Here is a 14,648-nt window from a genome sequence, read left to right on the forward strand (position 1 = left end):
TGTTTGCAGTAATGTAATTACTATTTAAGAAGTACCTCTATTAAGAAATTACTAATATTTAATTTCAACAAAATTGAAACACACAAAAGACAATGTTTTAAACTGCAAATGTGCAGAATTTGCGGATCCTGAAATACTTTTTTGCATTGTGTTGTGTAAAAACTGTACTGAACGTTGCACACACAGTGTCTGTTGGCTTGACTCAGTTTTGATTTTTATCCCCCCCCCCCCCATGCACTTAGCAAACTTTCCAGTTTGGTTCCATTGAGACAATATCTCAGTGGGTTTTGGGATCAGCTTTCAGTATGCAAAAAATACCAACATTTTAAACTCATCGCCGAGTTTAAGTCGTGCAAAGACTTCGCTCAGTCAGTCTGTCGTAGGTCAGGATAAATAGGCCTAGCCCAATATGACACCAGACCATATTCATATAATTAATTGCAGTTTTGCTGTGTGTAAACGATTTCCGGTGAAATTTTCTATTACTGTATTGCCTAAAGACCAGGGCAGTATGCGGGGCAATTCTTTATTCAGTTTTTTAAATTTTGTAGAATAGCAATTTGTTTTTATATGATTATATTATTGCTTCAAAGAGGATAAGATTGAATATGATGAATCATGTGCGAGTAGATTAGCCTGTTGAGTAAAAAGTTTGTTCTTGTTTCTCCAATGTTTAATTCATTTTTGAATTGCCGCTTGCAACTCAAGTTACTCAATAATGACGTCGAACTCGCAAAGTGAAGAAGACTTACATCAGCATGAAGCTTTCACCAGTTTCTATGATGACATGATAAAAAAGATAAATTTAAATAAAAAAATTTCTTCAGAATATTCATTAAAAGCTTCCAGGAATGAATTTCATTCATGTAGTAATAATGAAAAGCATATGAATGCTTGTTGCAAGACGATGCTAGATTGTGTTAGGCTTAACAATATTCTGGTACAAGCACATAAACAATCAACAGTGAAATTGCATAACCCAAAAAAGTGTCAAAAATGTGATAAGCGTGAAGGCAAAATCATTGAAAAACAATTTTTGCGTAAAAAAGTAAATTTATTAGAAGAGAGAATAATGCCTATTAAAATTGACAAACACCTGCTAAAGCACAATAGCATCACACTGATTGGTGATATAGCGTTGGATTTACCCAAACCATGCCAAGCTAAGGAGGACATATGGCAGCGTTTCATGTGTACTACTTCAAAGTAGTTTAATTCTTTATAGTACTTTGTTATATGTATATTATTAATGGTGATTTTAACTGTATTTGGATATTAAGTTTTTAATAGAATACTCGATATTATATATATATAATACTGTATATACAGTTTTTTGTCGAGTTACTGAGCGTTTTACTGTGTATAAAAACTAGAATTGACACCTTTATTTTTTCACTGTGGCTCTGAGTGGTGTGATATTCTCTTTTTATGTTTTTGTACCACTAGCTTTTGTTTTGTAAATTTTTTTGCAGCAAAAATTTATGTTAATAATAAACAGTAAGAGTAAAATAAAAATTGTATGAATTACATGTGATATGTTTTTCTTTAGTTTGTGACAGGAATGACATATGAATATTTTATGATGCTAGTATTTCTGCATTTGTATGTGTGGTTGTTGTAGAATTTATTATAGCAGTGCAATGTTTTTGCTATTTCCCTGACATGCAAACAATATTTTATACTGTTGCGGTATATTTTTTCATAATTTGTTTGCTTTTATAAAGGTTTTTAGTGTGTTTTATGAAGATGTTGATTTACCAATGTCAAGGTAGTAAACTGTATATGTTTATATGTGATTACTTTTAAGCTTGCTAAGTTGTTAAGTTTCTGGTACTGATGATGCTAAAAATATGTTATCTGAAAATGACAGCTCACCCCAGATTGAGCTTCAAGAGATAAATAGTTCTGTTGGTCTGCTGCACCAGTTTGTCAGTGAAGGAAATTTGCAAGGAGTAAAGGAAATTGTAGATAACTGTACATTGCTTGTTAATCGTAAAAATCAAGTAAGAATGATTTCATGTAATTGTTCAGCAAGCTGTATTATGTTATGCATTAAATATATATTGTAATAAATTTAATCAAATTATTTACATGATTTCATAACTTGCTGAAATTGCTGTTTTTGCAGGAAAATCTTACAGCACTACATGTTGCTTGTAACTCTGGAAGCAAAGCTTTGGTTACTTACTTGATTGAGAATGGAGCCAACTTGACAGCCAAAGATGATAATGAATTCACACCTCTTATTACAGCTAGCATGAAAGGTTCATTGGAATGTGTCTCTGCTGTTTTTGAAACAAGATTCCCGCCCAGTCTGGAGCAAATGGATGTGGTGAGGTTATGTTGGTCAGCTGTTCCAATGCCCACTAACTTTTTGTTATTGATTGATAACTATCATTGAAATTAATAATATACCATTTATTTATTGGAACTGGGTAGTGAGTTAATAATTGAACAAACATTGCTTTCAATTTTTTTAGAATGGTTGGACTGCGTTAATGTGGGCTTCTTACAAAGGGCACGCTGACGTTGTTGACTATTTATTGACACATGGTGCTAATGTACATGCTACTGTTGCTGTAAGTAAAACCTTTCGACTGGTTTATTTGTAGTAATTAGCTTTATGTTTTTGTATTTTTTTCCACTCAATTTCCTATTGGTCCATATTTGTGACAGTAAATGTGAGTTTATTAAAACTCATGACCAGAAAGAGGTTCCATTCATTGAGATGAAAACATCTGTTACCAAGCACTTTCAGAAATCAATAATTCAGAGCATAATTGATGTTTTATTTTTGTGTCTTGTGCATTGCATTGCTTATCTTTACCATCATGTTCGCTTTAACCGTTAGTTTTCAGCTTTTCATATAACCTGATTCACCAGTACCAATCATAGTAAAATGCTAAGTATTCAGGTCTTTTTGGATTTTATAATGCTATGAATTCAGAATTTGAAACATGTGTGATGATTATGATCTCATATTCATAACACACACGTGTTACAAACACCGCCACATTTTTTTCATGATCCCAAATTACCGAGTGTTTTAAAGCTAGCTGTCTCGAAGAATGGACTAAGTCCCTGAATGACTGTGTGTACTTTTTATGTGTATTGGTAATGTAGATATGCTTTAACGCTGTGTAACTGCATTATTTTAAAATTGTTTTTCAAAATTAATGTGATTTTTTTGAGTGGATCCTGACATTATCAGAATGTTATTATTTCATTACTATGGTAAAGAAAGTGTTTTGTGTCCAAGACAGAAATGCTACGACATTGGTGCAACCATTAAAATTTTGTTTAAGTATTTTATATTCACAGGAAATTTTTGTGCGTTTAGAAATGTTCGTATCCAGATAAGCTCCTCATTCGCATGATATCTTCCTGAGAATTGCAATATTATATAGAATTGTCCTTAGAGGAATATGTTATATAACGGTGGTGTTCAAATGGTGGATCTCGATCCGGAACCGGATCTTTTCAACTTTTTGTGTGGATCTTCCAATGTAGTCTTGAAACAATCTTGCAGCTGTAGCACACTTCACTTTTGACTTTTACAAAGTTATAAATATGTTGTAGGCCCTACAATGTAGGGTACATTTACATAAATAAAGCACCATAAAAATTAAAGCATGTCCAATATGTTTACTATTCGTATTTAGTGGATCATCACGTTGTCAGGTTTGGTTGTGGTGGATCATGGCAGAAATCATTTGAACACCCCTGTTATATAACCTTTTTACTGATACCATGCAATATAACTTATTAACTAGTATTACTTAATACAACACAATAATTTAATATCAGTGAAATACTGAAATGCAACTGTTATTTTTTGCACATTTCCAGTATAATATGACCAGTCTTTTGTGGGCTGCTGGAAGAGGTTTTCTTGATATTGTGGAAGCTTTATGCCGAAAGGGAGCAAAAGTCAATCATGTGGACAAGGTTAGACAATTATATTTACTAACATTTAAGTATAAATATGGACCATGTGACTTACCATATATACTGGTATCGGCCAATTTGTAGTTTTGCGCATAATGCCAATTTTGACATGAGTGTTTCAAAAGTTATTCCTGCAGTATTTAAGGTTATCAAGATATAGACAGGAATGTATTAACATAAATTATTTTATATGGATTTATTTAACATAGAATCTTTGCAGTAATAGTGCATCTGCAGCTACATATTTAGATAAACAGAATTATCTTTTAGTTCGGCAACACTGCACTAATATGGGCCTCACGTCATGGGTATGCTGATGTAATATCTTGTCTTCTGAACCATAAAGCGGACCCCAACATTGTCGGTGCCAATGGATGCAGTGGTCTAATTAATGCAGTCAAAGGGAATCATGTTGAATGTGTTCCAGTGCTTCTTCAATGCCCCAAGCTCAACGTAAACAGAACAGATCAAAATGGTCACAGTGCTCTTTGCTATGCAGCAAAACTTGGCACTGCTGATATGGCAAGTCAGTTGCTGGACCACGGTGCATACCTAAACCTAGCTGACCTACATGGAGATTCGCCACTGATAAAGTCGATTAAGCATGGTCATGTCGAAATGGTCAAACTTTTGTTATCAAAATTTGCAGATATAAATGTAACAGGCAAAGTAAGTAGTAAAAGTGGTCTAACTAGTAGTAAGCTATAACTGTTGTTCTGTATGACTTTTTACTGTTGTTGCTATGAAACCTCATCTGCAAGGGTCTTGTAGGATGGAAAAACTGCTATACATCTGGCATGTGAGATGGGACATATTCTGATTGTCCAGGAACTTTTGAAATGTGATTGCAAATTGGAATGCAGGAATGCTCTTCACGAAACACCGTTGTTGAGAGCTGTCAAGGAAGGAAACGTTATTATTACTAAAATTTTGCTCAGCAGCGGTGCTGATGTGTCTGCTTGCGATGTGGTGAGAAATTTTATCGCTACATTTGTCTTAGGTGTTGTCATGTTGTGATATTATGCTTTTGCTCAAGTTTTTAATGTTAGGTTAAATGACACAAAATTTTAAAAGTGCATTGCAAAGAAATTAATTATATTTTCATGCACAGTTTTTAAAGAGAAATATTTTTTGTGGGTCATTGGGTACATGTATTGGGACCACTTGCAATCATGCAGCTTATCTACATGGTATAATCTCGCTACACAAAAAGTTGCAACGTAAAATCACAACCTTCTATATTTCAGGATTATTCTTCTGAGTTTAGTTAGTTTTAGGAATCGCACTAAATAACTTTTGTGCAGATAGATCATAAGATAAGCAAGAAAGTCCATAAATGTGATGGTATATCACTGACATCATTTTGGTTTTATGTTTATTGTTTTTGGTTGTTTAGTTTTTGACAGTGAGGTTTATTGTTTAAAAATATCATTCATAATTGAACAAATGATTAAGCAATAAGTTTTTTTAGAATGGTGACACTGCTGTGCATTTGGCAATTCGATCACAAAATATTCAGTTGGTAGAATTGTTGTTGAGAAATCCAAAAAATGGAAGATACTTATATCAAGAGAATAAATCTGGTGAAACACCATATGACTTAGATGCACGCAGCAACAAAAAGATTCTTTCACAGTTGTTTGGTTCCAGTAAGTGAAATCATTTTACTGAGAGAATTAGGTCTAGAATTAAGCGCAGAAGAAGTTAACGAACTGAATGAATTTATTTCTTTTCCTTTTGTAGAGGGATATTCAGCAACTGCAATTGTAAATGATGCTTTTTTTGATGTGTCAAGCTGTTCATTGGCAGAAATGCTTACTGAACCCACGTTCGAAACACCACTTTGTGTGGGGGTGTATGCCAAATGGGGAAGTGACATTTTATTTCTTCTTAACAAAATACAATGTATGTCATTTGACTTTCCAGACCATGTTTTATGCGTCCTGTTGACTCTCTTATGCCGTGTAAAATATGCTAAACTGGTGGTATTTACTCTGGTAAAGTAATATCATTTGTCTGATTAATTTGTTTTTTTTTTTGTGGTTTTAGCTATTTTCTCTACAAATTACCTCGCATTTTACAGTTTTTGGTTCGAGTTGTAACTTTTCTCTCATTTTTCAGATCAGATTGAATTGTTCACTACTGCTGCACCAGCTTTGGAAAGGCAATTACCTTGGTTTACTTTTGTAGTGGTTTTACTTATATCTGCATTTATTGGAGTTTTTGCATCATTCTTCTCTACCAATCACGTTCTGGCTGCACTTTTACCATTTTTTAGTTTGATTTTGATTGTTTATAGTTTGTTAGGTAAGATAATTAATCAATAAGTATTTTTTAAAGTTTTTTAGCTATAATTCAGCTAATTTACTATAGTTAGTATTTTTATTATCTAGCATTTTTTTTATGTTGTAAGTTAAGTATATTCTGTATCGTGCTGAAATCTGTTGTTTAAGTTTTACACAGCAAATAATAGAATAAAATTTGACGTTCTTCCTGATGCTACTATGTGATCCAAGATAACGGAATTAACTAACATTATTAACTTTCAGTTATAGTATTCATGTATTGAACATTGCTAACTGAACATAAAAAGTTCTGTAAATGTAATATTTGATAATCTTCACCTCAATAAACTTTTCGGTTTTGCACGTTTTTTTCAAATAGTATTTCTGTATGTTGGGTCCTGGTTGGGCAAATGGCAGTGGGCTACAATTGCTTGCAGAAATTTGCAAAAAAAAGAAAAATACCTTAAGGAATTACTTGAAATCTGCTTTGTACAACAAAGATTTAAGTCTGGCGGAAAAGTGAAGTGAGTCTCATTGTTTATTCAATAGATTTGCGATTTCATGAAACTTTCTGTTACAACGTTTATACCAAATATTGCAATCAGCACAATGAGTGCAGAAATAGACAAATTTATTTGCTCATATAAAGAGCATTCATGTTTCAAACTATACTTCAGTTCTTCATCAGACTGAAAATAGGTGAAATACTTGTAATGGAAGAAACTTAATGAAAAGAAAATAACATCTGAATCCAGCCATATACACTAAGTTAAACAGGATTAATACTGAAGTTTTTTAATATAAAACTGCGGAAGTTTTTTAATATAAAAGATGTTTCATACTAGATGCATCATGCCTGTTTGTTGACATTGAAATTATATTGCTAGGTTGCTTGACATATAGGGCCTCGTCGGTTTTACTTTCATAGTTGTTCATGATGTCAGGGAATTGTTTTGATAATATCATAAAATTGCAGCCTTTACGTTGCATAATGTGATATTTCATTGCTGATTCGACATACTCTTTTTATTTAATTATTATTTTTTGTTTATTTTCATAACAATAGTTTACAATAAATACTTTGTTTACTTTTGTTCATTAAAGCAAACTTTTTTGTGACATGATGTTTTTATTATTTTCAGATTTATGTTTCCAGATTGTGTTAACATTGGTTCAATGAAAAGAGAGTTTATGATTCCCGATATAACTTCAACACTTGTAAGTTCAGTCGAGCGGTGCTATGGATCAGCTGCTTTTCGCTTAGCTAGGTAAAATCTGTGGAAAACATCACAAATGCAAAATCTACTTTTCACTTAGTTAGACTTGTTTTTCATATTTGTCATCATTTTTAAAGAGCTCTTTACAAAGCACCTCCACGAGGAAGAGAGAAGCGTGTTTTTCGAAAGTTGTGTTGTGTACCTGCTTTCATGATGGCAATTGCTTTCATTCTTGCCATGCTGATCATTTTCATACTTCTTGTTGTGTTGTATGGGCCAGTTCACACTCAGCCGTCAATTGGAGATGACATTTCCAAGCAGATGTCTCTGAAGATAGCTATATATGTTTTGTTGTCAGTTATTGGGATCATTGTACTTTTATCAGCACCCACCATTTACCAAATTTTGTCATCCCTGCTACGGACACCACATAAAATCAGATCTACACTAAGTGAAGAAGTTGACAAAAATTTAACAGAATTGGCCAGTTTACATCATGCTGTATCCATTATCGATGCTGTTAAGGGCACTCAGACCAGATTGTGCCTGTTTGTGAACGGATTAGAAGCGACTGATGAAAAGCAGCTGCTTGAATTAATTAGCTCTGTTAGAACAATATTCTCTGTAAAACCAGTGATAACGGTGTTATGTCTTGATTATCATCTTGCCATGGGTGCTTTGGGCAGATCTGCAATTAAGTAAGTTAATGTTTGTAATACGCAATAATTGCCACTTCATTTTTGTAGTATAACTTTAGAGGAGTGTTGACGCGGTTGTTAAGGAAACCTGTCAATGTTTTCATACTACTGTATTTGTAACCAAACGAATTTTACGGTCCTCACAGCCAGCTGTGTCAAGCAAGCAAAGAACTAAAATACAGCAAAAGATACATGTTTTAGGAATAGCGCATCATAGTTAAATTTTACTGCTTGGTTAGGAAACAAAGTTAATATTACCTCGTGTATTTTGCAGTGGATTTAGTGGAGTTGATGTGAAAAGAGGTGACTACATGCACAGTCTGATTCAACTTCCTATGTTTTTTACTGAGAATCGGAACAAGAAGAAACTGTGAGTATTTCCCAGGGTTACAAATGTATTTGACATGGGCAAGTTTTTCTTTTTAAAAATTTTGTTTGACAGCCCCATGCGTTGCTGATTTGTTGATGTATATATATTTTTAGCACAAAGAAAATTGACAATTTTCAAAGTGATTCAGATGCTGACGTGTTTGAGCAAAGTCGCAGGTATTACTCTACCATTATCTACCCAAATGGCTTCCAAAAAACCAGGCGTCCCCTTTCCCTAAGTACTAGGCTGAAAGTATGAAAATTAACATGGATACCAGAAAAGATTTAACTCTAGCATGCTTCTCTTAGGAGGAAGTATCCAAAGCAGTTTGATGTCACCAAGTGGCTCACTGCAGATGATTGTTTCCAACCAATCAACGCCCAACTCATCAAGCGAGTTGCCAGCATCATCTCATTCACAGCTCGATTACTTCGCGCAGGAGAGAAGGATTTTTCCTGGAGCAGTTTGTCCACTTGGATTGTACTGACAGAACTTTGGCCCCATTCCACCCTTTGCTTACTCTCTTACGCAAACAGCAAAGGCTTCCAGAACAAATCACTCAAGTCCATGTATTTCGAGTAAGACAATCTTTGTTAGTATAGATAGAATGTTTATTGTCTATGCATCACATAAACAATACGTATATATTTAATTCATTATCCTAATATAGTTTTGTATGAACCAGTTTCTAAATAGCAATACTGACTATCATTTTTGTCCACCTGTTTTTCTTTACTTAACTGCTGCTGCTGTTTACTTTGGGTCGTGTATTTTAGACTGTCACAGAAGATAGCCAGACATCAGTCTGGAGATGTATCTGATGCTCATACATTGCAAAGCTTTATATCGTCCAAGACGTGTTCGCTGACAGCATTTGACATGGTTAACTTTTATCCTTTCACTGTAAATCTTGATCCAAAACTCGAAGACTCTATTCCTACATTTACTGAATCGTGGGCTAGTCACTCAAGTATGTGACAATTTTATTCCGCACACGTTACTTTACATGTACATACGTTACTACAGTACAGTTCGCTGTAGTGACGGTATTACAGTAGTCAGTAGTTTATGACGTTAGCCTTTTTCAACAGACGATTCATTGGAAGGTTCGTTTTATATAGACCAAAATAGTAAGTTTGTATATAATTAGCCAGGAGTGTGCATGCAGGCGTTTAGTACAAGATCTTGAATTTTCTTATGTTGCACGAGGTAAAGAATGCATGGCTGAAATTATTGTTGAACCGCACCCGTTTCATGCCTGTTGAGAAACCTTTATGAATATCCAGAGACGAGGATTTAAATATTTATAACCCCTGTACCATACTTGTGCATCTTTTGTTTAAGTATTTATGCCCGTTGCATTAAGCTATGTGTCCAAACGTTGTTCATTGAAGCTTTTAAAGCTGGGTTCATACAATACGCTTGGTATCTATGGAAAGCAAGCGATAGTTTTAATCTTCTGTCATCAGTCTACTGTACTGTATATGGAGACGGTGAAAGTAGAAGTTATGCGCGCGTAATCACGTACGGTTACTATAAACCGATGACACCATGCGAATGAGTAAACTAATTTATACTTATCGGACTGTATTTTGTTTAAACAATATTCATGTATGTTTGTATTTCACGCTTTTATCGTAGGTTCGGAACGTGACCGAGCAAGTGTATCGTCGTATAGCAATCTCTCCTGTCAAGACGTTCCCTTAATTGATTGGTCGGTGGACGACGTATGCTTTCGATTCAAATCAATCCCTGGTGAGTATTTGTTTTTTCGCAAATTTTATGAAGTCGCCGTTTAACACTATTATAAATTATTCAAGGTTTGGATTCTTCGAATTTTACGAAATACGACACATTTGTGCGTAATCACAATTTACACGGGCTTGCTCTGTCGCTATGTGATATTGACGAATTGAAAAAAGAGTTGCATACATCGTTCGGTGATTGGTGTTTGATCAAGAAGTTTATTCAAGAGTCGAGAGTGAACGGGAACAAAAGCAAGGTAAACAATACCAGGCTTGATTGGTCGTTTTTTACCGGTCGTTCTTTATTTTGTGACTTTTCCTTGAATGCCTGAAATGAGTGATAGTTTCAATAGTTTACATGTTTTTGCATATTACTATTTTTTCAGCATCATTTATCATTTTCTTCTTTGGCTACTTCTGACAAGAAGGGAGATTCAGGTTGAGTGTTTTTGCACTTACATACGTAGAACTGTGATAGTTGGTTGGTTTAAAATTGTATCGCCTACACTTAGCAGGAAACTAAGTTCAACCCTAAGTGCAATTGCAAATTTTTTGTAACTTTCTAACATATCCTAATTCGGAACTTACCTGCATTTAACTATTGGCTTTATCTCATCAGCTACAAGGCTCAGTCGCAACCAATCAAATTTCAGTGAGGAGGATGACGTAATTCAATTTTCAACGCTCCCTAGCACTGAAAAGGTTGCGTATAAGAAGGCATTCAAAGACTATCTGACACTGCATCCACAGACAACTGCTGTTGTAGACCATAACGATTCTCATAATGCTTTGGTTCATTCCCATGTTGATAATGAACGCTATCCGCTATTGAATCAGCTAGACATTAACGCTAACTCGTAATTTGCTTTTTGCCGTTCATGATTGTTTTTATTCCCGCAATTGTAAATCTTGTTGGCTGTAGCATGATGCTTCTTTTTATATCTTATTTACCAAGCAGTATTTTAGCAAGTTAATTGTGCACTTCAATTTTAAATCATCTTGGTGTTTTTAAAGTTTTGTTTTTTGCAGCTTTTTTTAACAAAATGCATGAGTCGCTTTTATTTACTGTTTTGTCACCACATGATAAAAATAAAAACTCAAAGCTGTCCCGGCAATGTTCTTGCCAACTTCGTTTTTTTACCTAAGTTCACCCTAAGTTTTTTTTATTTTGGAGTGAACGACCTCCCACTATAAAAAGTTGGGATCATTGGTCAGGTGCAGAAAATAGACACCGTAGGCGTAGAGGAATCCGCAGAGTAGTTGACTGAAGGATAAATTACTAAACATGCAATAATTTTCATGCTCCTCTAGTATTTTTAGCCAGCTTTCAATAGTAACGGTTACCAGTTATGTATGCAACCACTAACATTGCATTTTGATTATACGTAATTACACTTCAAATTCTTTAACAAATACACAAGCACAGTATGTGCAACCTTGGATAAGTATTACCTATTCCATCACAAGAGTTTAGAAATTCATAGAACAAGTGTATTCAGCCGTGTCTGTCTTATTTATTGCAGTCAAGGCCGTGTAGAGCGCAATGTGGGGCCGGGCCTGAAAATTGAATTTGGGCCTATTCAAAAGTTATGTAAGCTTTTACATTATTATGTAAGTTCTAAATCCTGATTCCTCTGAAAATTTTACGTTTCTTTATTGCAACCTAAACACGTTTATTGTTTGGTTATTTACAGTATGTTAATACTGTAAATAGTGTATATGTTTCAAAGATTTTGTGAAAAGAATATTCTTAGCCTATAGCGTTTGATATTAATGTTAAACTATATACAAAATATCTATAGACTACTGGCTGAATAAAAGTTTAGATGTAGGTTAAACGAGAACATAATTTGAGTAGTGACATGTGCACAAACAGATTCTTAGCTTTGACGCTGTTGGAATATAGTCGATAAACGCAAAACAATTTGTTATTTTTTGAACAATACTTCTCTTAAAGTGTTAGGCTCGGGTCAATTGCCCCCACCCTCTTTCACTGGCTTGGTCGTAGTACATACAAACAGTGTTTCTTTGAGATTTGACTTTGGCGACCGCTGAGAAATTTTAAGAGATCGCGATTTTTAAAAACTAACTGCTAATTTTCTGCTGTAGTTATACAAAAGTATGAATTTTGGCTTTTGGGAGATCGTTTCGGTCCCCAAAAACACTGCGAACATATAGACTTACAAACACACTCACACAGTCGACATTCTCATAAACGGTGCCTTGCGCAAAGTGACTATGGATGTCGGTATCTATCAGGCCACTACAATTGTTCGTTCTTGATATATACTGTATGTGGCAATTCAACTTGCTGTGCTTCGCCGCAAAGGAGCTATTCCTTTTTTTGCTCACCGGGTGGTAGAGCCATCTCACTGACTCAAAGCTTCCCGTACAACTAAAATCGAGATAGTCATTTGTCCCGCCGCTTTGCAACTGTTAAAACAGACATCATTGCGGCCCCCTGGACGGACTAGGGGAACATGGAACACGTACTGTAGTTGCAGGAAAACCCTCTCAGACTTCGCCATTTCATGTCGACGCCATTTTTCACCTCGATGGACTTTTGTTGCATGGGATGGCCTGGGCTTAACCGCCAGCGAAATGGTATCAGCCAATTCTTTTTCTGTTTTACTTGCGGCTAGTCAAGGTCTTTTAGTCTTGCTCTTGCCAATTGTTGCTGAACCTATTCGAAAAATTAAACCGTTTTTTGAAATGCTTAATAGCGTTGTCATGAAAACACTTTTTGGTAATTATCAATTAATTTCTTACTTAGTTTATCTTAAACTTTTAAAGAGTTACTATAATTACAAATAACTAAACAGACTAACAGTTAGGGAAATTTTTATACTGTAGCTATATTTCGGAAGTTAATGTAGTTTATAAGGCCATACCCTATTACGTGTAGAATTGCGATTGCCTTGTCCTCACGATGATTCAGATAAAATTCCATTGGTCAAACGTCAATTATCTGCATGGTCTGTGTGGATATGCGCTTGATCAAACAAAGGTATTTTACAATGTTTTTGATAAAATATGATCAAGCCCGAAAGTATACCACTTTATTCAGGCAAATCCCATCACAGAGTAAATCGCTGGAAAATGTAGTCCATGCAGTTCATGTGGTAATGTACTTGCACTTTAAATGTTAGGCTGTTACATTGAAATAAATATTGCCTATAGCCGTTTGTTTTTGCAGTGGAAAAATAGCTGAAATATGAATTATGACTCTAAAAAAATTCCTTGTAGAAGGGTGTTGTATGACGCTAAGATAAACTGGTCTGACTTCTGTTCTGAAAAACACAGTAAGTAAATTTCTCGAAAATCAGCATGGTTCAACTGTAAGTGATTGAGAAATGCACTAATAAATCTCCTTAAATCACAAAAGTTGCACAAATTGGACATAGCCTATATATGTTGTGTCCAAAATTCGTAGCTTGTGGTTTTTTGTGATCGTTGTGAGTAGAATGGTTTGTGTCAAGTAGGCTACATACTAAAAATACTGCTATAATCTACTTTCAAAGCTACTGCGGGAGAATATTCACTGTGGGTATTTATTAAAATTCGTGATCATTAAAGTTAGTCATATCCAAAATGGCCTGTCGGCGCTTTTTTAAACGTGGGAATTTCTTATTTGTTTATGAAAAAGTCCCCAAAAAGTATTTTACTGTAATTTCAGCTTAATGTCAGACTAAGTCACAAAGGAAATTTACCACTGTTAAGATTTTTTGCGTGCATTCTGGTGCAAGAAAGACACGTGTCTTTGCACATAGACAAACGCCTGGAAAAAGATATAATTATTTATACGATTATAGCTGTGATCTATGAATAATGCAAGGAAATAAACAATAAACATTCCTTAATTAAAGAAAGAAAGGAAAAAATTGCGTAAGAACTGGGCCAAGTTTAATCATTACAAATAAAATCATTTTTTCTTTAACCCCCATAATTTCAATAATTTCACACAAATAAATCAGTATTTAATGGAAGATTTTGTATTCTATCAGGCGCTCAATGTGGTTTTTCACCGTGGTTATAGCTGAGCTTTAGTATAGAATATAACAAAAAATTCCCGGAATTAACTTCAACTACAAGGCCAGTGAAGTGGAATGACTAATCACATAATAAAACAAACAACCCGTACTGACACGTTTAGTCGTTTTTGCCTGCGACTTCGTTAAATCGCTCTGGTATTTCCGAAAATCTTTTCTTACTCATACACTTACTGTACAACCCAAGTTTGTTGTCTATATAGTGTCCAACTGTGAAAGTGGAAAGTCGTATACTTTTCAGTCTATACACTGCGTACGCTGTAGCTTCTTGTGAAAAAAAAACTTTTTGCCAATATAAAGTATAGACGAATGACTGGAAGAAGTTTAGTTTAACCT

General features: G+C 34.6%; 1 protein-coding gene across 3 annotated transcripts; it reads left to right on the forward strand.

Annotated features, from left to right (window-relative positions):
* The first annotated feature begins 1,806 nt into the window (after nt 1-1,806).
* On the forward strand, nt 1,807-11,396 carry LOC143468963 (kinase D-interacting substrate of 220 kDa B-like). Of its 3 annotated transcripts, none has more exons than XM_076966452.1 (21): nt 1,807-2,003; nt 2,129-2,332; nt 2,481-2,579; nt 3,850-3,948; nt 4,219-4,617; nt 4,720-4,917; nt 5,420-5,597; nt 5,692-5,853; nt 6,070-6,255; nt 6,613-6,757; nt 7,376-7,501; nt 7,588-8,148; nt 8,423-8,518; nt 8,632-8,694; nt 8,827-9,096; nt 9,295-9,488; nt 9,610-9,648; nt 10,160-10,273; nt 10,339-10,520; nt 10,650-10,701; nt 10,883-11,396. In XM_076966452.1, exons 1-21 carry the CDS (start codon nt 1,851-1,853, stop codon nt 11,122-11,124), a joined length of 3,762 nt encoding a protein of 1,253 aa, XP_076822567.1. In that variant the 5' UTR covers nt 1,807-1,850; the 3' UTR covers nt 11,125-11,396. The 3 variants fall into 3 exon arrangements, with proteins under 3 accessions (XP_076822567.1, XP_076822568.1, XP_076822569.1); XM_076966453.1 differs by having other exon boundaries at nt 9,610-9,624; XM_076966454.1 differs by lacking the exon at nt 9,610-9,648.
* The last annotated feature ends 3,252 nt before the right edge of the window (nt 11,397-14,648 follow it).

This window comes from Clavelina lepadiformis, chromosome 8 (genome assembly GCF_947623445.1).
Source record: "Clavelina lepadiformis chromosome 8, kaClaLepa1.1, whole genome shotgun sequence".
Lineage (NCBI taxonomy): Eukaryota > Metazoa > Chordata > Ascidiacea > Aplousobranchia > Clavelinidae > Clavelina > Clavelina lepadiformis.